At 43.9% G+C, this 22,752-nt stretch overlaps 1 protein-coding gene and 1 pseudogene across 2 annotated transcripts in view; one reads left to right on the plus strand and one right to left on the minus strand.

Annotated features, from left to right (window-relative positions):
• ZFR (zinc finger RNA binding protein) overlaps positions 1–19,929 on the minus strand; it is a 76,357-nt gene extending 56,428 nt beyond the window's left edge. For both annotated transcript variants that reach the window (XM_070411763.1, XM_070411764.1), the window contains exons 1-3: positions 19,831–19,929; positions 19,421–19,520; positions 308–590 (exon numbers count right to left, since the gene is read on the minus strand). In XM_070411763.1, the coding sequence (XP_070267864.1) occupies positions 308–590; positions 19,421–19,520; positions 19,831–19,867 (420 nt within the window). In that variant the 5' untranslated portion in view covers positions 19,868–19,929. The remainder of the gene's footprint in view (positions 1–307; positions 591–19,420; positions 19,521–19,830) is intronic.
• Positions 2,910–4,314, plus strand: LOC139009577 (probable ribosome biogenesis protein RLP24 pseudogene; annotated as a pseudogene).
• Positions 19,930–22,752: the final 2,823 nt, after the last annotated feature.

Raw genomic sequence — 22,752 nt, forward strand, 5'->3', positions numbered from 1 at the left:
GTAGGAGGCAACCAATCAATGATTCTCTCTCTTCATTGATGTTTCTATCTCTCCCTCTCCCTTCCTCTCTGAAATCAATAAAAATATATTTTTTTAAAAAAGAAAAAAAAAACAACTTACAGTTAAGGAAACGTAATGCTTAGAATATGCCCCTAAATTACCTAGGAATACACATTTACTTTTTTCTATCATTACAGGTACATTTTGAAAGATCCAAGTTTGAGAAGCACTGGCTTGGACAGGATACCATACATTGAGGACACTGAAGCCTGTATGTTAAGGCTATTGAAACTAATAGTTTTCTTACCTGGTAGTTTTGTGTAGTAGCTGGAGGTGGTGGGGGTGGTGCTTCTTGTTGTCTCTGGGTATAACCATAATCCGTTGCTGTGTGTGCAGTGGGGTAGCCTCCATAAGCAGCAGCTGTTGCAGCAGCTGCAACAGCTACAGGAGCAGGCCTGGCAACCGCAACTGTAGCAGCTGCTGGTGCATAGGCAGCAGTAACTGTGTGAGCAGCTACTGGAGCCTGATGGACAGTGTAGCTAGCAACTGTAGTTGGATGAGAGTAGGCTACACCCGAAGCTGGCTGCTGGCTATATTGTAGAGAAGAAGAATACACATAATACAATTTATTAAAAATCTAGGAGTTTAATCAAATTAAGTAAAAAGTGCATTTTCAAGGAATTTACTCATGGACTACAAAAAAACCACTATTTTATTTCAACTTAACCTCCCAATCAATACCATATTTATTGTTACATACTTTTCATTCCTTAATCTCAATACATTAGATAATCACACATTATGTTTCAGATCACAGATCAGATCACAAAGCAGGGATGACAAACTGGGATAAGAAGCAGTATTAGGAAGAAATGAAGTTGATCAAACTTGAAATTTAAAAAAATATTTGTTGTACCTAAAGTTCTTTATTATGCTCTACAGATTTTTTAAAAAACTCTACAAAGAGATGTTAAGAAAAATATTGTATTCTAACTCCAATTATAGAAAACATTTAAGGGAAAAACTATTACCCAATTGACTTAAGAAATACTTCTCCCGCTCAGGCTAGGGCAGTGGTTCTCAACTGGGGGAGATTTTGCTGCCAACCCCTCTTGCCCTCCACCCCAGGGACATTTGGCCATGTCTGAACATATTTTTGATGGTCAAACTGCAGAGAAGTTGATGGTGGGTGATGAGTGCTACTGACATCTAGTGGGTAGAGGCCAGTGATGCTGTTACACATGCTACAATGCACAGGATAGCTACTCACAACAAAGAATTATGCAAAGAGTGTCAAGAGTGCTGAGGTTGAGAAATACTGCTCTAGGATACAAAATCTACAATGCAGAATCTGTTATTTTAGATAAATTTTCCAGATTATAGGCATAATTTCATTATGCACATTTTTCTCTTTAAAATGTAGCAGATGTTGCCAAAGAAGATCTAAGTCAGATGTTTTGCAATCATAACCAGTTAAACCTGAAAGAGGCAAAAATTTTCCAAAATCGTAAATCAAAAAATTTGCAGCCAAAATTCTTAAAATAATTTTTACTTTAACCTTTACATTGAGAGCCTATGTCACATAAACCAAGGCCTAAAGATGTTGGCATATTAATAAGTTTATTTGTTGTTCTATGATCTCTGAATAATACACTCACAATTACGTGCTAAAGCTTTATTACCAAGACAGAAATGCCTTCTAAAAAAATGACAGTTCCAACAGTTATTTAGCTGACAGTGTTTAGCTGACCATAGTTATAATGAGTCAAGAATAAAACAGAATTCTTCACTGGTGTTCACAATATCATAGAAACATGGCATAGAATTAAATTTTGAGACCATCATATTTTAACTGGTATTATGGAAATCGCTGATAATTAGGAATTATTAAAAGGGAATCACTATGAAGCTTACAAGTTCATATAAAAAGTGGAGGACCTGGGGACATTCAGTCTAGAAAAGGTGATATGATTAGCTGCCCTCTAATATACGAGACTTACTCCATGCTGCTCCAGAGAACAGAACTAGAACCAATGGATGGAAGGGTGGCAGAATTCAGCCCAATATGAAAAAGAAAAAAAAACAAAAACACAAAAAACTTAGAACAGAGTTCAAAGAAACGCCTATAATTTCTATTTGGATGAGGTTTTCCATATTTTGATGTTAAAATTAGCTAACATTTTCTACATATATGCCAATTATAAGGCAGGCAAAGGAAATTTCCATTGTAATAATGGGAAACTGGTTTGGGATTGACATTTTCTATGGATAATTCCACATCCTTAAGAAAAAATGCCAGCAACAGCTTCTTCAAAACTCCTAGAACTATGAAAAAGAATTATATTAAAATATAAATATACCAGTTCTGTGAAGCCTGTATTTAACATTCACTAATAAGATTTTACACATCCAGACTACACTGTATACATAAAAGGGGTTTTGATTATGTAAAAATTCAGATAATATTGGATTCCTATACAATTTTTATTCATCCTACTACTCTTTATCAAACACCTATTCACATTTCTTTCTCCCCTATGTTTGTCCTATTGGATAAAAAGCAGGGTGGGGATAGAATAGAAATGTCAAGTCAACTAGGCAGGCAATTTGACTTACACTGTCTCATATAATTAAGAGTCCATGTGACTTAGGATGAAATGACCGTATGCTCTGGTTTATGCCCCTATCCCAGCATAATTATTAGTAGTATTCTCTTTCACTCTCCTATGTGTCTCAGTGTCAACAACAGATTTTACAGTCAGCCTTCCAAGAAACCATATAAAAAGATGCCAGTGCATTTAGCAATTACCACATACATCTATCTCTAAGGCTGCTTAACCTAACTCTGCTCTGTATAGCCAGGTCCTTACCCATCATCTGGACTGACCATATCCTCCACCAAAAGCATCATGAACGATAATAATCCAGTTCCAGTTCCCAGGGGAGTCAAGGTGAGGGCAGCTGACTGCTTGCTGTTCAGAATAAAGATCCTCTGGGCTGTCTGTCGTCTTAGACCCATCTGGGAATTTCTCTTTCTGTTTCAAATATCCTTAGAAAATCTGTCCTTTACATGACGTGGATGACCACACTGGACTGTACCAATTCAATTAAGTATCCAGTTGATAAGTCTAAATAAACAAGTTAATTTTTAAAAATCCAGGTCAAATCAAGTTCAAATTCATTTAAGTAAAATTTGTCTAAGTGGAAATAGTTCAAATCAAGGTGTTTTCTTTGCCTAGCTTTGGATAGAATAAAAGGTGTTAAATTATATCCCTACATAAAATGTATGACCTACAATCTTTAAATTATTTCTTAAATAAAGCAGAATATAAAGTAAATAACCCAAATCTTGTGCCATAAAAATACATTAGTAGCCCTGGCCAAGGCGGCTCATTGGTTATAATATTGGTCTGTACACTGAAGGATCTCGGGTTTGATTCCCAGTAAGGGCTCGTATTTAGGTTGCCGGTTCAATGCCCGGTCGGGGCACATGCAGAAGGCAATCAATCGATGTGTCTCTCTCACATTGATGTTTTTCTCTCTCTACCCACCCTCCTCCCTCCTTTCCATTCTATGAAAATCAATGGAGGGAAATACATTCGTGAAATATGAGAAGACTTTCATCCAGTACAGCGGAAGCTTCTATTTAGATAATTATATCCTTTGTGAATAAATTAAATCTAATCAGCCTCAGTCAGTTTTTAGCCAGAACAAATAAAATAATAAATGATGAAACAAACATAAAAAAGTGGGTAAAAATGGTTAAGACTTGGGGTTTGGGTGGTGGGTCCCTACGTGTGCTCAGCACGCATCAGAGTAGTGCTAGTTCTCTTCCGGGCCCATTTCCCCGGGACGCTGCAGGATGTCCATCCACAACAACTGCAAGGTGTTCAGGTTTTGTAAATCCAAATGTCATAGCAACTTTAAAAGGAAGTGCAATCCTCCCAAGGTCAGGGGGACTAAAGCATCCCACAAAGCAGCCAGTAAAGAGCTTACAGTGGATAATCCATTTGAATTTGAAAAACAACGTAGAAACAAACCTGTCAAATAATACCAGAGAGCGCTGTGGAATAAACGACGGATGCAATGAAGAGCTGAAGAGATTAAACAGCAACATCAAGCTAAATTCATAATGAACAAGTTAAAAAAAATAAAGAGCTACAGAAAGATCAGGACATCAAAGAATTCAAGCAAAACATTTATCTCATCCGGGTCCCTTTTGCATGCAAAGGAAAGCAGCTAGGAGAAAAAATGATAGAGAAACTACAAGAGGATGTGGACATGGAAGTTGTTTCTGATCATCTTACTGTGTAACTATTTCTAAGAGCACACTGAAAAATCTCCTTTAGAGGCTTAGATGCTCTAAGTTATTGATTTATTTTTTACATAAGATGACTCAAAAGGTGATTAAAAATACATCCACATTACTATCTACAGATCATATGGATGTTAACATTGCATCTCAATGGTAAATCTTCACTGATATACTTATGTAAATAATGAATATTCTGTAAATACAAAGTGAACTGTGGACATAAAATGATTATGCCACTTAGATAATGGCATCAGATACATTTATGTAATAACTAATGACAAACATTCATGGCTAGTGATATATAAAATAAAATTTTCTTTGCAGTTAAAAAAATGTTAAGAAATAACTGAAGAATCAGACATAAAATGAAGGGTGTTTCTCTTGGAAAGAGAAAGAGGAAAAGAATTTAGGGGATTATTAATATTAGGGAATTATTAATATTAGGGAATTATTAAATCCACCTGCTTACCAAAAAGTGAAGCCAGCCAGAGGGCTTACCAAAATAGATAGCCAACCAATCTGCCCTTGCTGATTTGGCTCAGTGGATAGAGTGTCGGCCTGCAGACTAAAGGGTCCCGGGTTCGATTCCGGTCAAGGGCACATGCCCGGGTTTCGGGCTCGATCCCCAGTAGGGGGCGTGCAGGAGGCAGCTGATCAATGGTTCTCTCTCATCATTGATGTTTCTATCTCTCTCTCCTTCTCCCTTCCTCTCTGAAATAAATAAAAATACATTTAAAAAAAATGACCCTGTGGAAATAGACTATTTCAAGGCAACAATTTTCAAAAATTCTAATGTGTATCCTTAAAACAAGACCTTTATACTAGTTAGAAGATAAAGTCGAGGGATACAGACAAGATAAAGATATGAAAACTATAAAAGGAGAGAAATCTAAGAGGTCCAATATTCAACTAGAAGGAATTCTAGAGAATAAAGAAAAAAGCAAATGAAAGAAATAAAATTTCCCTCAAAGGGAGGCACAAATTTTCAAATTCAAAGGGCCTACACAGTGCAAAGCAGAATGAAAGAACCACACCAAGAAACATACAGCATTTCACATCTCACAACAAAAAAGATCCTTCAAGTCTCCAGAGAGAAGATAAACAGGTCACCTACACACACCTAAATGTAAATCAGTCTCTCACTGAGGCTAGTAGCTAGAAGACAATAGGATGTCTTGAAAATTCAAGGGAAAATTATTATTAATGCACAATTCTGTACCCAGATAAATTAAGGAAGAATACATATTTTTCTTGGCATTCAAGGACTGAAAGAGTTTACCACCTCTATACTACATGATAATGTATTTTTAGGGCACTACACAATAGTGTATTTTTTTAAACCAATCTAGAAAAAGACTGTAAAATCCTGCAAACATGGATCTAAACCCAGGAGTGAGATGAAAGCCCAGGTTAGCAGCTGTGTAGCAGCCCAGAGAGGCAATGAGCTTAGAGTAGAATCAAAGGAAGGACAGAAGCCTCAAGGAGCAAGACGTTTAGGAAAGAGGACTGGACAGTAGGCAGTAGACTGGGAGACTGGAAATATCTTAAAATATAATCAAGGCACCAACAAGATTTGGGGGGGGTGGGGGGGGGAGAGTAAGAAAGCACTTCAGGAAATATAAAACTGCTCGATCCCAGTAAAAGACATCACATTTTGAGCAATTAGTAGGGTGTAAAAAGGAAGAAATTCATTTTAATTTGAGCCTAGGAAGAGGTTTCTATTAAGTGGTACAGGGCTGTAAAAGTGAAACATAGGAATTACAATCATAAGACAGTACTTGGCTTACAGTATGTACTACTTTCACAGTCATAATAGTGGAAATTTTTGCTTTAAAGTTTTAGAATCAAACTAATATACAGAAGATAAAATTATAACGTATAATAAATTCAACAAATTAAGTCCTAGAAAAGCATATTATTTAGTGATACAAAGTTTAGATATAAAACCAGAATGGGCAGAATTGGGAGGCAAGGAGAAGAAAAAATAAGGGAATGTTGTTTTCATTGTAAGCCCTCCTACATTACTTTATTTTTTACTTATTTATTTTTGGTTAATCCTCACCCGAGGATATTTTTCAATTGATTTTTAGAGAGTGGAAAGGAGGGGGAGAGACAGAAAAAGAGAGAAACATTGATGTGAGAGAGAAACATTGATTGATTGCCTCCACAGGTGCCCCAACTAGGACTGGGGATCAAACCTGCAACCAAGGTATGTGCCCTTGACCAGAATCGAACCCGGGACCCTTCAGTTCGTGGGTCGACACTATCCACTGAGCCAAACCAGCTAGGGCCACTACTTTATTTTTAATTACATCATGTATTACTCTGGTGGGGGGAAAAAGCATAAAAGCATTGGAATAGAATTCTTAAACTGACAACTGGAATGACTAACAAACCCCAACTTTAAATACTTCTTTCTAGTTATTCCAACTCCACTCTAACTTCTATGTTCTGGCCTCAACCCTTATGTCCAACTCTGAACCTATTTTTAATGCTTTCAAATTCCATTACCATGATCTGGCTTTACATTATACTAAATTTATAGTCACAACTGAAATTAAAATAACTTATGAACAATAGCTTGCCATATAAATGGCATCTGGTAACAGAGAAAACATTTCTATACTTCCTTTAGTTTCCATACAACAGTGGTTCTCAAAATGTGATTCAAAGACGGCTAAGGGTCCCTAAGAGGAGTCCTAAGGGATCTTTCAGAGGGTCGAGAAGGTTCCCTTTTGTAATTACAGATTGCCTTCATATATTTTAACCCAAACAACTTACTACAACAGACTGAATGCAGAAGCAGATTTAAGAATCCAACCATCTAATTGAGATATTAAAAGGATTTGTAAAAATATAGGACAATGGCTCTCGTGTTTCACTATTTTGGGGGAGGTAGGAATATAGGTATTTTTCATAATGATATTTTTGGTTAGCATTTAGTGATTTTTTAAAAATATATATTTTTATTGATTTCAGAGAGGAAGGGAGGAGGGAGAAAGAAATATCATCAATGAGAGAGAATTGTGAATCAGCCGCCTCCTGCACGCTCCCAGGGCCAGATAAATTTTTAAAAGAAGCAAACAGAATGAAATACAGTATATAAAAATTATCATTAGAAACTCAGAAAGATACTACGTAACTGATTAGACATGGCTGGCAAAAAAATTAGTGAACCAGAAAGTGTCTATAAAAATTACCTAGAATGTGCAGAGACCAAAGAGATGAAAAATATTTTTACCGATTTCAGAGAAGGGAGGGGGGAAGGGGTAAAGGGGGAAAGGGGGAAGGGGGAAGGGGGAGGGGGAGGGGGGAGGGGGGGAGGGGGAGGGATCAATGATGAGAATCATTGATTGGCTGCCTCCTGCATGCCCCACACCGGATATCAAGCCCGCAACCCGGGCATATGCCCTGACCGGGAATCGAACCATGATCTTCTGGTTCATAGATAGATGCTCAACCACTGACCCACACCAGCCAGGCTAAGCAAAATTTTATACTAGTTTTTTTGTAGTGCCAAATGATTCGATTCTAATTTTCCTATAGTAGCTACCCATTAAAATTATACCAATAATTTGATAACTATCAAATTCTTGATCCAATCTCTCTAAAGTCCTAACATTGCTGACTATCTCTGTCTTGATTTTTATGACATTACTTTCCTCCAGCTCTCGGCTCAACCAGTATTTGTTTTCTGGCCCTACTTTAAACACAGACATTACCCCAGTTTGTAACTACAGCACTACTTTTTTCTATTTTTCATTCATTCAAAAAAATGTTTACTAATATTTGATGTATGCCAGGCACTATATTTTATCATGTTTCAACCATACCTGTAAGCTATTTATGGTGGATCACCACCATATGAGTAATATCCAGACTTACATTACCAATCTTTATCCCTTTTCTAAGCTCCATTTCCAGCTGTCTACTGAATGTAATACTAACATTGATGGGGATGTAGTATATGCCAGGAATTGTTCTGAGCACATTATAAATATTATCTCATTTGATTCTCAAAACAGCACAATGGGGACTGTATAGGCCTCCCAAAAACGCTGGTAATGTTCTAATTTTTCATCTGGGTGATATATTACACTTCAACAAAGAATTTTTAAAAAATCTCAATCCCATGAGGTAAGAATCCCATTTATAGATGAAGAAACTGAAATATCAAGTGACTGTTTGCTTCAGATCACAAGGCAGGTGGTAGAGGGAACCAGGATTCAACTGAGGTGGGCTGACTTCAGAGCCCATCCACTCTCAAGCAGATCTTACATTCCTGTCTTGGCTCAATACATTTCCTTTGTCTAAAATAACATTCCCTGGCCCTAGGTGGTTTGGCTCAGTGGACAGAGCATTGGCCTGCAGACTGAAGGGTCCCGGGTTCGATTCCAGTCAAGGGCACATGCCCGGGTTGTGGGCTCGATTCCCCAGGAGGTGTCGTGCAGAAGACAGCCAATCAATGATTCTCTCTCATCATTGATGTTTATATACCTCTCTCCTCCCTTCCTCTCTGAAATCAATAAAAATATATTTAATAAAATATTTTTAAAAATAAAATGACATTCCCTGGATTTTCAGACGGACAGACCATGAAGTCTACCTCAAATTCCTAGTCAGAATCCCCCAATTCTCATTTTACTATTTCAGTAAAATTAAATTATGATAATTATCATGGCATAGTTATTTCTGGGTATATCTGATCTGTTCCCACTCTCATCCCTCAGAAGTGTAAACTCCTTGAGAGCAGGGAATGTGCATACTGTAGCTGTTCATTAAATATCATCTGAGTTACTCCCTACAAGTGTATTTTAATATACATATCATACAAGACTAATAATAAAACAAAAAAAGCCCAGTGTTCTTTATTTTATCAATCTGTGCTCTATAAGAATTAAGAACTGCACTGCACAGCTTTCACAAAACACTAAGAAATGTTGTACTCAGAACAATGACTCTAATTCTGACAGAGTGGTGCCAAAGAAACTTATGGACAAGCACAGTGGGTGCACTCCTCACCTTTAATCATGCGTCTAAGTGATCTTAACTTACTTTGTCAATTACATCATTTACAAGCCCAAGAACTGTCTTGATTAACCTGATGGCATATTTCTGAATAATTTGGCTTATTTTATTTTTATAAATACCTCTACTTAAACAGCTATACATTGTAATCCAACTGCCCATAAGCATAAATCTCTGGGCTATTTAATTCAATGATCTATTTGTCTATCTCATATCAATACCCCATTTTCCTGTTTAATAAAGGTGGATACAGGATAACACAAGAATTCCTTATCATACCTCATGACTACTTTTGGACCAATACTCCCTTCAAAACCAATATTAGAAGTCCTTTATCAAGTTACCCCAAAAATCCTGTTGAGATATTTATTGGAAATACATTAAATATATGGATTACTTAGGGAAACTGATAACTTGATGGTACTGATTTTTTTTCACTCCATGAACATAACTCATCATTTATTTATGTCTTCTTTTATGGCCTAATATATTTTTTCCTCAAAGTGTTTGCATATCTCATTAGTTTTATTTCTACTTATTCAGTTAGTTTTGTGGCTATATATAAACAGGACTTATTTTACATTGAAACTGAGGTCTATCCATACTCAAGTACCTACTTTTAAAACATTTTACTTTGAGATTATAAAGCTCTATATATTAAGTATATGATAAAAATCAACTAAGGAGTACTTTAAAAACCATTATAGTATTACTCAAATCTCTACTTCACAGAAAACTAGCAGTGCCTTCTGAAAATCAGGGAATAGGCTAGTAAGTTTTATATTTAAATCTTTACCTCAAGGCAAATTAGGTAAGGAAACTGAGTCTTAGAAATGTTAAGTGACTGAAGGGACAGAGCTGGGATTCAAATCCCAAGTCTAACCAGCTACAAATGCATGCCCTTTCATCCTAGTAATTTGTAAGGTAGTTTACAAAAGCACAGTAAAGCACACACCTTAAACAGCATTCTATTCAGGGATACTCTGGCTCACCCTACTCTTAAAATTATTAATAACATTAAAAAGGAAATATCATCAACATTAACAGCAACAGTCTTTTTGGAAAGAAAATTTTCATTATTTCAAACTCACTCATGCACTATAAATCCTAAGATCTCTGATTCAACAATGGAAGAGCTGATATAATTAGCAGTTGCAGTATTTTTTTTATTTTTTTTTTGTAGAGCCAGTAAATTTCCATCACCATGATTGGTTTCAAAAACCTGTTCACCTGGTTTTTGCAGCTTCTCAGTAATTATTCCTTTTTTACCTTACTAGTGTTACTTTTAATCTTTCCTTCAAGACACAATATTCATAACACTACATTCAAATAAAAAGTTAAAAAGAAAGAGAAGGGAAAATCCCCCCTGCTTACCCAGTCAGCCTACCCAAGTTATCTTAGTGATGTGAGATAATTATAATTTAGGAACAGATTGTCCTAAAGACATCTCAAGAATCATTAGATGATATGCCTTCTTTTGACTAACAGGTACTTAAACTAATGTCCAGAAAACAGTCAAAATCCCACTTAAACATTTATCCCTTAGCATTTGCTAAGACTCTAAGAATATGGGGGTAAAGCAATTATTTTGCAACCTTTATGCAATCTCTAAAGTCTTCAAATTCAATAAACAGTGGATATAAAAAGTGTAAAAAATGTTGCCAACTGATTATTTTAAATAGCTAACTATACTGAAAGGTAAAATAACATTCAGGTATCAATGATACACTAAGCATTATATATAGGACAAAGAAAACTAGTTTAATTAAACACATGCTAAAGATTTAGGTTATCCAGGTAAAAGACAAGTATCTTGAGTAGCTAGAAAGATGACAAGGAACTGATACGTGCAAAGCTTTTCTAAAGAATAAGGGAAACTGCTGGTTTAAAGGTCTCAAAAAATTGGTTGTGTCTCATTAATAGTGATATTTAGTGGGATTACTTTATTTTACATTAAATATACATATATTTATATATACCACAAATCAACTTTTGTATCACTGCCAAGAAAAGAGTGGTAATGATTTTGATCCTATGAAACTATTAATTAGAAAGTTTTTCCTTCCTCACATTTTTTAAAAATATATTTTTATTTATTTCAGAGAGGGAGAGAGAGAAATATCAATGACGAGAGAGAATCACCGATCAGTTGCCTCCTGCACACCCCACACTGGGGATCACGCCCACAACCCGGGCATGTGCCCTGACCAAGAACCGAACCATGACCTCCTGGTTCATAGGTCGATGCTCAACCATTGAGCCATGCCAGCCGGCCCTTCCTCACTTTCTTTGCTAACCTAAGTCCTTATAACTATTAAAATAGTTTCCAAGATTTATTATAAATTAGATTTGTCTGTCTAAAAGGAAGTTTATCTTCTCAAACCCAAAAGGTACTCTACTGAATGAAGTAGGTGATCTACCCAACCAAGTTCCCTTTCTGCCATGAAGCCATCTCTATTTTTTCACTGTGCTTGAGAGGTCTGCCTTGTCCCACACACCCCAAATTAACATTCTATCAACATATTTAATACATACATATACATACACCAAATACTTATAAAAAATGTTTTTGATTTCTTCATTTCCAAGGGGGGGGGGGGGGGACAAATTAAAGGTCAGAAAATGTAAAGATTACATCTGCAAGAGTGGCAAATGGCATAATAAGTTTATTTACTTGTCTTAAAAAAATAACACAAAGCAGGAAGAAAAACACTCAGCAGCTGATGGAACATGTAGCATAAGAACTGAACAAATGCCTACCACAAAAGTGTTTCATATGCATATATAAATGAAAACCTTAGTTTATTTTAAAGTTATTAGTACCAGAACTTATGAGATCTTTAAAATATCTTTTTTAAAACCTTGATTTTTAAAATGCCATTATGAATCTCAAATATTAACAAGCAATAGTCTAAGCTCCAAATAAATTTAATCAAATACCTTACATAGCTATAACCACAAAATAGCTTAGAACCAGAATTAAATCTAGACTTAAGAATTACTTTCATTTCTCTGAATTCAATGACAGATGAAGCAACTACCCACAGCATCCACATATAACTGCTTAAGATTTCTTTGAGTTTGCACCCTTCAAAGTAGGCCTTAGTCTTCCATGTTTAAAAGTTACATTGTAGCCCTAGCCGCTTTGGCTCAGTGGATAGAGCATCGGCCTGCGGACTGAAAGGTCCCAGGTTCGATTCCGGTCAAGGGCATGTACCTTGGTTGCGGGCACATCCCCAGTTGGGGGTGTGCTGGAGGCAGCTGATCGATGTTTCTCTCTCATTGATATTTCTAACTCTCTAACTCTCTCCCTTCCTCTCTGTAAAAAATCAATAAAATATATTTTTTAAAGAAAAGTTACATTGTAATGATTTCTAGAAAGGAAGAAAAAGAGCATCCTTATTGCATTTTTTGTTTATGCTTTTACTATTAATGCTACAGTAAGACCTCAATATAACGGACTAATTCAGGTGAGGGCGTGTCCATTAAAGCCAAAAGTCTGGCCCAGCTGGTGTGGCTCAATGGTTGAGCGTGGACTCAAGAACCAGGAGGTCATAGTTTGATTCCCAGTCAGGGCACAGGCCTGGGTAGTGGGCTCCATCCCCAGTAGGAAGTGTGCAAGGGGCAGCCAATTGATGATTCTCTTTTATCACTGATGTTTCTATTCCTCTCTTTCTCTCCCTTCCTCTTTCTTAAATCAATAAAAACATTAAAAAAAAAAAAAAAGAAAAAGAAAAAAAGGCTGAGCCCTAGCTGGTTTAGCACAGTGGACAGAGCATTGGCCTGCAGACTGAAGGGCCCTGGTTTCGATTCCGGTCAAGGGCACATGCCCTGGTTGCGGGCTTGATCCCCAGCAGGGGCGTGCAGGAGGCAGCCAATCAATGATTCTCTCTCATCATTGATGTTTCTATCTCTCGCTCTCTCTCCCTTCCTCTCTGAAATCAATATCAATATATTTTTTTTTAAAGGGCTGAAATAGGTTTTCCAAATGTGTATGTTTAAAAATTGACAAATTAGTTCACCTGTTATTTATATAGACACATTTGTGTAATTAAAATTAAGTATGTATGAGAAGTTCACTTTCACAGAAATTTTCGACATGGGAACATTGTTAAAACTGCTGCAGCAAGTCATGTAAAGAACAACAAAACCAATCACTGTGAGCGATACAAAGTGATCAAGTGATACAGTGTGACTGTGTGATCATTCTCTGAACATTGTTTACCAGCAATGACTCTGGGATTTAAATTTGTAGACTACTAGAGGCCGGGTGCATGAAATTCGTACACTGGGGAAGAGGGGAGGGAGTGTCCCCTCAGCCCAGCTAGCACCCTCTCACAGTCCAGGAGCCCTCACTCATTACCACCCTCCTGCTCGCTGCTCCTTACCCCTCAGCTTGCTGCTCCTTAGCACTGCTGCAGAGATGGGAAAGGCTCCCACCACCGCCGCTGCACTCGCTAGCCATCAGCCTTGGCTTCTGGCTGAGCGGTGCTCCCCCTGTGGGAGCACACTGACCACCAGGGTTCAACTCCTGTGTTGAGCGTCTGCCCCCTGGTGGTCAATGCATCATAGCGACTGGTCATCCAACGTTTGGTCAATCTGCATATTACCCTTTTATTATATAGGACTAGAGGCTCAGTGCACAAAACTCATGCAACGGGAGGGGAGGTCCCTTCACCTCGACCTGCACCCTCTTGCAATCCAGGACCGCTTGGGGGATGTCCGACTGCTGGTTTAGGCCCAATCCTGCAGGGGATCGGGCCTAAACCGGCAGTCAGACATCCCTCTCACAACCTGGGACTGCTGGCTCCTAACCGCTCACCTGCCTGCCTAATCACCCCTAACCATTTGCCTGCCTGCCTGATCACCCCTACCCACTCACCTGCCTGCCTGATCACCCCTAACCACCTCTGCCTCGGCCCCCACTGCCATGGCTTTGTCCGGAAGGTCGTTTGGCTGTCTGATCTAATTAGAATATTACATTTTTATTATTATAGATAGTTGTAGATGTGTAATATTTATGTGGATGAAATTACTACAGTGTTTTCTCTAACATATGACTGGCCTATTGGCTAAAATTTGTTACAAATAACAGTGAGCCCGGGCTGGTGTGGCTCAGTGGTTGAGCACTGACCTAAGAATCAGGAGGTCGCAGTTCAGGTTCGATCCCCAGTAGAGGGTGTGCAAGAGGCAGCCAATCAACAATTTTCTCTCATCATTGATGTTTCTGTGTCTCTCTCTCCCTCTCCCTTCCTCTTTGAAATCAGAAAAAAATGTATTTAAAACAACAAAAAAAGGACTATTTAAAAAAAATTTAAAGTAGTTAATAACAAAAAATATAACCTCCTAATTTCATTATAAGCAAATCTTGGTTAAAAGCATTTTAAAATGAATAAGATGTTAATTTCCACATGTGATATACAAACTGGAAATTTTGTCCGTTAAATCTGAAGGTTGTTAAATTGAGGTCTGAAAAATCGAGGGCTTACTGTACTTGTTCATTTTGTTGAGCCAAAATATTAGCCTTATTGGGCCTCATTTATTCCTATCAAAAGCAAACAATTTCCACGTACTATATTTATATGAGGACAGAGCATCTTAATTAGTTTTGCCAATATATACATAAATAACATTTTTAAAAGTATTCTCACTAGACATATATGTAACAAGTAATAATTGGATTGTTGTTTGTTTACTGAAACTATGAGATTCAAAGCCAAAGAAAAATTAGGTACAGAAATTATTTAATAGTTTCCTATATTAGGATAAAATACATACATACAACTATTTTACTTAAAAAAATAATAATTACCTTTAAATTGGCATTTGCTCCCCTCATTTCTATCTGTAGGTCCGCATTAGAAAAATATTTCAAAACTGCCACAAACAACAAACCCACTACATTTTCAGTAAATAAACCAAAAAGCTATCACTCTGCCCATTTTAACAGAAAAATACTGGGTAAAACAAGTAAAATTTTGAGTGGTTAAATACAGCCTTGTCTAGAACACAAAGTACTTGGTAGCACTGGATTTATGGCACAGATGCGGAGTAGCTATCTCGTTTCCCAGAAAAAGAAAACAGCTAATTTTTTTTTCTCTCTCCACAAAAAGTATTAGCCCTAAAAGCTTTTAACAAAGTAGCTGAGACTTTACTAGTTTACAACTTGTAAGCAAAGGGATTTGCTAATGTTTAAAAAGCCCCAACATTTTGCTCCAGTTACCTGTCATCTCAGTATTTATTTATTTATTTGTTTATTTATTTGAAATATGTGTCAGATAAAAGAGAGTTGTAAAAAAAAAAAAGTCCACATGCATTCAATAATTAGTAAAACACCAATTTCATCAATAAATGGCACATTGCCGAACCGGTTTGGCTCAGTGGATAGAGCGTCAACCTGCGGACTCAAGGGTCCCAGGTTCCATTCCGGTCAAGGGCATGTACCTGGGTTGCGGGCACATCCCTACTGGGGGCTGTGCAGGAGGCAGCTGATCGATCTCTCTCATCGATGTTTCTAACTCTCTATCCCTCTCCCTTCTTCTCTGTAAAAATTCAATAAAATATATTAAATAAATAAATAAATAAATAAATAAATAAATGGCACATTTATACATGTTAACATCTCCTAAAATCAATGGTGGTAAGCACTGTCAGTTTTAATTGTAGCACATTTTTAGAGGTATAGGGAAATAATGATACCCCTTTACAATAAATGGCATCTTAGAAATTCCATGGAATAAGGCAACTTTCTCAGAATTACAAATTTTTAACCCCAAAACATGACCGAGAATCTCATTTTCTACATGAGGGAAAAAGAAAGCCCTGATAGAGTGTTGCCCCCCAATGTCATAAAATCGAGAGCAAACAAGACTGGCACCCAGGTCTTCTGGTTCCCGCTGATGCCCTTTGCACGACACCTCCCGCTGCCTGGAGTGATGAGCGGGGAAAGCGACCGGGTTCCTCGACAGTGAGCATGTCCCGTACTCACTCACACAGATACAGTCCATCTCGCCACAGGAAGCCTGCCATGTAGGAACTCTACATGCTCACAGCCTGAACCTGGATCTACATGCTCACGGCCTGAACCTGGACTCTCCATGCTCACGGCCTGAACCTGGACCTACATGCTCACGACCTGAACCTGGACTCTCCATGCTCACGGCCTGAACCTGGATCTACATGCTCACGGCCTGAACCTGGATCTACATGCTCACGGCCTGAACCTGTACTCTCCATGCTCACGGCCTGAACCTGGACCTACATGCTCACGGCCTGAACCTGGACCTACATGCTCACGGCCTGAACCTGTACTCTCCATGCTCACGGCCTGAACCTGGACCTACATGCTCACGGCCTGAACCTGGACCTACATGCTCACGGCCTGAACCTGGACCTACACGCTCACGGCCTGAACCTGGATCTACACGCTCACGGCCTGAACCTGGATCTACACGCTCACGGCCTGAACCTGTACTCTACACGCTCACGGCCTGAACCTGTACTCTACACGCTCACGGCCTGAACCTGGATCTACATGCTCACGGCCTGAACCTGGACCTACACGCTCACGGCCTGAACCTGGATCTACACGCTCACGGCCTGAACCTGGATCTACACGCTCACGGCCTGAACCTGGATCTACACGCTCACGGCCTGAACCTGGATCTACACGCTCACGGCCTGAACCTGGACCTACACGCTCACGGCCTGAACCTGGATCTACATGCTCACGGCCTGAACCTGGATCTACATGCTCACGGCCTGAACCTGGACCTACATGCTCACGGCCTGAACCTGGATCTACACGCTCATGGCCTGAACCTGGACCTACACGCTCACGGCCTGAACCTGGATCTACACGCTCACGGCCTAAACCTGTACTCTCCATGCTCACGGCCTGAACCTGGACCTACATGCTCACGGCCTGAACCTGGACTCTACATGCTCACAGCCTGAACCTGGACCTACATGCTCACGGCCTGAACCTGTACTCTACACGCTCACGGCCTGAACCTGGATCTACATGCTCACGGCCTGAACCTGGACTCTACACGCTCACGGCCTGAACCTGGATCTACACGCTCACGGCCTGAACCTGGACTCTACACGCTCACGGCCTGAACCTGGATCTACATGCTCACAGCCTGAACCTGGACCTACATGCTCACGGCCTGAACCTGTACTCTACACGCTCACGGCCTGAACCTGGATCTACATGCTCACGGCCTGAACCTGGATCTACACGCTCACGGCCTGAACCTGGATCTACATGCTCACGGCCTGAACCTGGATCTATATGCTCACGGCCTGAACCTGGATCTCCATGCTCACGGCCTGAACCTGGACCTACATGCTCACGGCCTGAACCTGGATCTACACGCTCATGGCCTGAACCTGGACCTACACGCTCACGGCCTGAACCTGGATCTACACGCTCACGGCCTAAACCTGTACTCTCCATGCTCACGGCCTGAACCTGGACCTACATGCTCACGGCCTGAACCTGGATCTACACGCTCACGGCCTGAACCTGGATCTATATGCTCACGGCCTGAACCTGGATCTCCATTCTCACGGCCTGAACCTGGACCTACATGCTCACGGCCTGAACCTGGACCTACACGCTCACGGCCTGAACCTGGACCTACACGCTCACGGCCTGAACCTGGATCTACACGCTCACGGCCTGAACCTGGATCTATATGCTCACGGCCTGAACCTGGATCTCCATTCTCACGGCCTGAACCTGGACCTACATGCTCACGGCCTGAACCTGGACCTACACGCTCACGGCCTGAACCTGGACCTACACGCTCACGGCCTGAACCTGGATCTACATGCTCACGGCCTGAACCTGGATCTACACGCTCACGGCCTGAACCTGGATCTACACGCTCACGGCCTGAACCTGGACTCTCCATGCTCACGGCCTGAACCTGGATCTACATGCTCACGGCCTGAACCTGGACCTACACGCTCACGGCCTGAACCTGGACCTACACGCTCACGGCCTGAACCTGGATCTACACGCTCACGGCCTGAACCTGGATCTACACGCTCACGGCCTGAACCTGGATCTCCATGCTCACGGCCTGAACCTGGATCTACATGCTCACGGCCTGAACCTGGATCTACACGCTCACGGCCTGAACCTGGAGACAGGCTGTCTCAGAATGACCCAAAAGTAACAGCAACGTCAACAACAACAAAACACCCCCCTTTTTTGGGTTGGTGACACCTGAGAGATTAAGGCCCCCCTTCCGATAGGCATTTCCGAAGACGCATGGCCGTCACTCCGTGCAATCTCCCCTGCACCGCCCTTTCCCCAGGGCACAGGCTCGCCCAGGTAAACGACGGGCCCACAGGAGCCCCAACTCGCAAACCAGAGGCGGCGGCCGCCCTGGGACCTGGCCGTCTCCGCAGCCTCCGACCCGCACACGCTGCACAGGTGGTTGGAGGGTGCGCATCCCGCCCGGAGGGAGCCCGGGAGCAGCAGGGCCGGGAGGGGCGCCCGCAGTTTGCTCGCGGGGCTCGGGGCCGGGTGCAGGGCCCGGGGAGCCGCAGGCCGGAGGAGAAAGCACCGAGGAGACGGCACGTTATCTGGGCTCCGGGGGCCGGGCCGGGGCCGAGCGGAGACCGATGCGCCTGCGACTGGGCACCAGCACCCCTCCCCGCCCCCCGGCGTCCGCCCGCTCCGAGACCCGGTGGGAGGGCGCCCCGAGGTGGGCACGGGGCAGGCGGGAGCCCGGCGCCGGGGCCCCGGTTCCCTCCACGGCCCGCCGGGCGGGGGCGGCGGCCGGGCTCCCAGGCCGCGGGAGGCCATTTTAGCTTCGGGGCCGCCGAGAGCCCCGGCCGCCCTCCACGTCCCCAAACCTCGCCGCTCTCGGCCCGCCCCCCACGGGGGCCGCTCCCCGCCGCGGGCCGGGCGCAGCGGGAGGGGCCGGGCCGGGCCGCCGCGCGGGGGGCTCCGGGCCGCGGGGCGGGGACGGCGCGGGGGCGTCGGGCCGGCGGGATCCGGGCGGAGGAGCGGAGCGGGCCGGGCCGGGGAGGGGAGGGAGGGAGGGCGGGAGCCGTTACCTATACTGGGCCGCAGCCGCCGCCGCCGCCGCCCCGCTGTGGGTGAATCCAAAGTAGTTGCCGGTCGCCATTTTGGCATCTTCCCCCAGCCGGCTGGGCACTGCGGCGGGCGCCGATCGCAGGGTCCCATGGCGGCCGGAGAGGCGCGGAGGCGCGCGGACGCCGAGGGCGGGAGAGGGAGAGGGGGAGAGAGAGAGAGAGGCGCCGTGAGAAGCCGCCCTCGCCGGGCCGGGGCCCCGGTGGCGGCCGCCGCCTCCCCCGCCCGCCTCGCACTCCCTCACTCACTCGCACGGGGGCCCCGGCGGCGGCCGCCACCTCCTCCCCGGGGCCAGCCCCAAGCCCGCGCCTCCCCGCCGCCCCGGGCCGGGCCAGGGGCCGGGCCGGGCCCCGAGGGGGCACAGGAGACTCACCATAGGTGAAGGAGACTACCGGGCATATGGGAATCATGGGCTCGGGCTGCTGCTGCTGAACTCTGAACTCTCACCCGCTGCCTCCCTCCTCGGCCCTGCTCCTCCTCAGCGGAGAACAGACCGCCGCCTCCCGCCGCACTGCGCAGGCGCCGCCGCGCTCGGCACGCTGGGAGTTGTAGTCCCCGCCGCCCGCGCGGCTCCACGGGGCGCGTGCCGGGCCTCCGCCGAGGCTGGCTGGCGGCGGGGTCGGGGGGGTCCCCCGAGCGGGAAGGCAGGCCCCGCCTCCTCCAAAGTGGCCGGGCCAGCGAGCCGCCGTCCGGGCGGCAGAGGAGAGGGCGAGGAGCGCCTGGCCGGGCCGTGGGGGCATCGGGGAGAGTGGCCAAGAGGGTGACGTCTGTTGGCCTTTTCTTCTTTCCACTCTCCTTCCACGACTGCGTGTGCGTGTGTTCTCCACCTTGCAGCCCTCGTGGCCTGCGCACTTCCCCTCGGGATGGGAGCTGGATCAGCGTGGATGCTCCATCAGTGCCCGCATTCCCGCTGCTCGTCCCTGCCTCTGAATTAGGGAGGGAAAGACGGAGGAGAGAAAGAAGAAAGAATGGCAAGTGTGCCGTCCTGTTGAGCTGGAAGCACACCCCCAAACTTCCCTCTCGGACACTCCTCCACTGCTGCTCTCTCCCACTGGCAGCCACTCCTCGACTCACGCCACGTCTATTGAGGCCCCCCTCCCTCCCTCCCAAAAATGTCGGGCTAGGTGCTGGCGATCTAGCTTTGAACAAAACGGAGTGCCTGCCCACATGGAATTTAGACCCCGGGAAAGGGGGGAAGGTGCTAGACAATAGCCGGTTGAATGGTGTGTGGGCGGTGATGGCAGCTTTAAGGATAAAGCAGGGTAAGGGGATAGAGAGCAGCGCAGTTGCTGTTGTCAGTAGGGTTTTAAGTAGGATGTGGAGACCGTGGGCCCACCCTGAAGGGAGTTAGGGACTAGCTCGGTCGATACCTGGGGAGGAGCCGCAGGTGGGAGGTCCTAGAGCAGGAGGGCTCCAGGGCAGCGGGGACCCCTGGCTGGTTTGGCTCAGTGGATAGAGCCTCGGCCTGTGGACTGGAGGGTCCCGGGTTCGATTCTGGTCGGGGGCACATGCCTGGGTTGCAGGCTTAGTCCTCAGTGGGGGGCATGTAGGAGGTGGCCGGTAGGTGATTCTCTCTCATCATTGATGTTTCTCTCTCCCCCTTCCTCTCTGAAATCAATAAAAATATATATTTTTAAAAAAAGAGCAGCTGGGAAGTCAGCCTCACTGGAGGTGAGGGATAGGGAGACAGGATGAGACGGGGCCCTGGTAAATGTGCCAGATCTTTTGCGGTGAGGACAGAACTTCACTCTCTCCGTGCAAGTATTCATTCTTCCCTCTGCTTTCTCGCCGTTTCCTCTTTGTTTTTTCCCATTCCTTTCCAACCATTCTCCTCCAGCAGCCCCTCTTCTGGTTGAGTCTTCTCCCACCTGACCTCCTCCCTGCCTTCCGTCATTGCACAAGTTCTCCATCTCCCTTCTGCCTCACTTTCTCCATGGCCTTTCCCCAGGCCCTCTGTCACTGGCTTCTCTTCAGTGTCAGATATGAGCATTAAAGAGAAAGGCAGGCCCTGACCGGTTTGGCTCAGTGGATGGAGCATCGACCTGCGGACTGAAGGGTCCCAGGTTCGATTCCATCAAGGGCATGTACCTTGGTTGCGGGCACATCCCCGGTAGGGGGTGTGCAGGAGGCAGCTGACCGATGTTTCTAACTCTCCATCCCTCTCCCTTCTTCTCTGTAAAAAATCAATAAAATATATTTTAAAAAGAAAGAAAGAAAAAAAGGAAAGAAAGAAAGAAAAGAAAGAAAGAAAGGGAAAGGCAAAGGGTGGGCCAGAGCGCAGTCATGGAGTTGGGCTCTATCCCACTTCTTATACCAGAGCAGAAACAATACCTCACCTATTTGTGCCAACCCTGCTCTCCCACACCTCCTGTAAAGGTACTGGTTCTAAGGACCTGTCTGATTTATCTGCTTATTCATTGAGAGAGAGAGAGAGAGAGAGAGAGAGAGCTGTAAAATGTTTGAGAAAAATCAGTATCATTGTTTTTGAGAGCACCGATGTTTCCCTAGGCTAAAGTTGTCTGTGTTCCAAGTGTGTTGCTGGGGAAAGAAATCTTCAGCACACAGCTCTTAGAACGGAATTGTAAAGTCATTTGCCTTGAACTTCTCCAGCGATCAAGCCTTCGCTACCCGTACAGTTGAGTGCTTTGATGGGTTTGCACTATTAGTTACAAGGCCATTTGAATAAGACTGGAGGACAACAGACAGGTGTTAATCACCTGCCAAGAAGGTCCCTTTTTGGGCTAATGTTATGCTTGTTTACTTGGCTGGCCTTCAGAGGATGGAGGAGGGCAGCTGGCACACCCCAGCCAGGGAGCTGGTAACTGAGAGAGGGAGGCGGCCTCGTTGCTTTGTAACTGTTCTTGGAGGTCAGCGTAAGTGCGGCAGGGCTAAGGACTGCCCTCCTCCAGGGATCTGCCGGAAGGGCCTCCCCTCCCCCCTTGCCCCTGCGGGGGCGGGGGGGGGGGGGAGGGCTTATTCAAAGAAGGAGTTTTGGGATGAATTTGGAATGAAGAGGACTTGGGTCCTTTTCCTGGGTATTTTGTAGTGGAACGACGTCATTGAATCTTTTCAAACCTGTATGACAGGAATAACACCGCCTCTCTCACCGGGCTGTGGTGGGGACTGAATGAGACAGCATTTCTGCTCAACAGTCCCAAGCACAAGGCGTTTATGTGAAAAGAACGAGGCTGGGTGGTGGCAAATCTCGTTAAAATGGACCTTCAGGTAGTGAGTCTACTAGAAGGGTTTATGTCCCAGAGACTACCCAGTCTAAGGATGCCATCCTCCGGACCAA

Source organism: Myotis yumanensis, unplaced genomic scaffold (genome assembly GCF_028538775.1).
Source record: "Myotis yumanensis isolate MYYU_CA2020_CCGP unplaced genomic scaffold, mMyoYum1.0.hap1 SCAF_4, whole genome shotgun sequence".
Classification (NCBI taxonomy): domain Eukaryota; kingdom Metazoa; phylum Chordata; class Mammalia; order Chiroptera; family Vespertilionidae; genus Myotis; species Myotis yumanensis.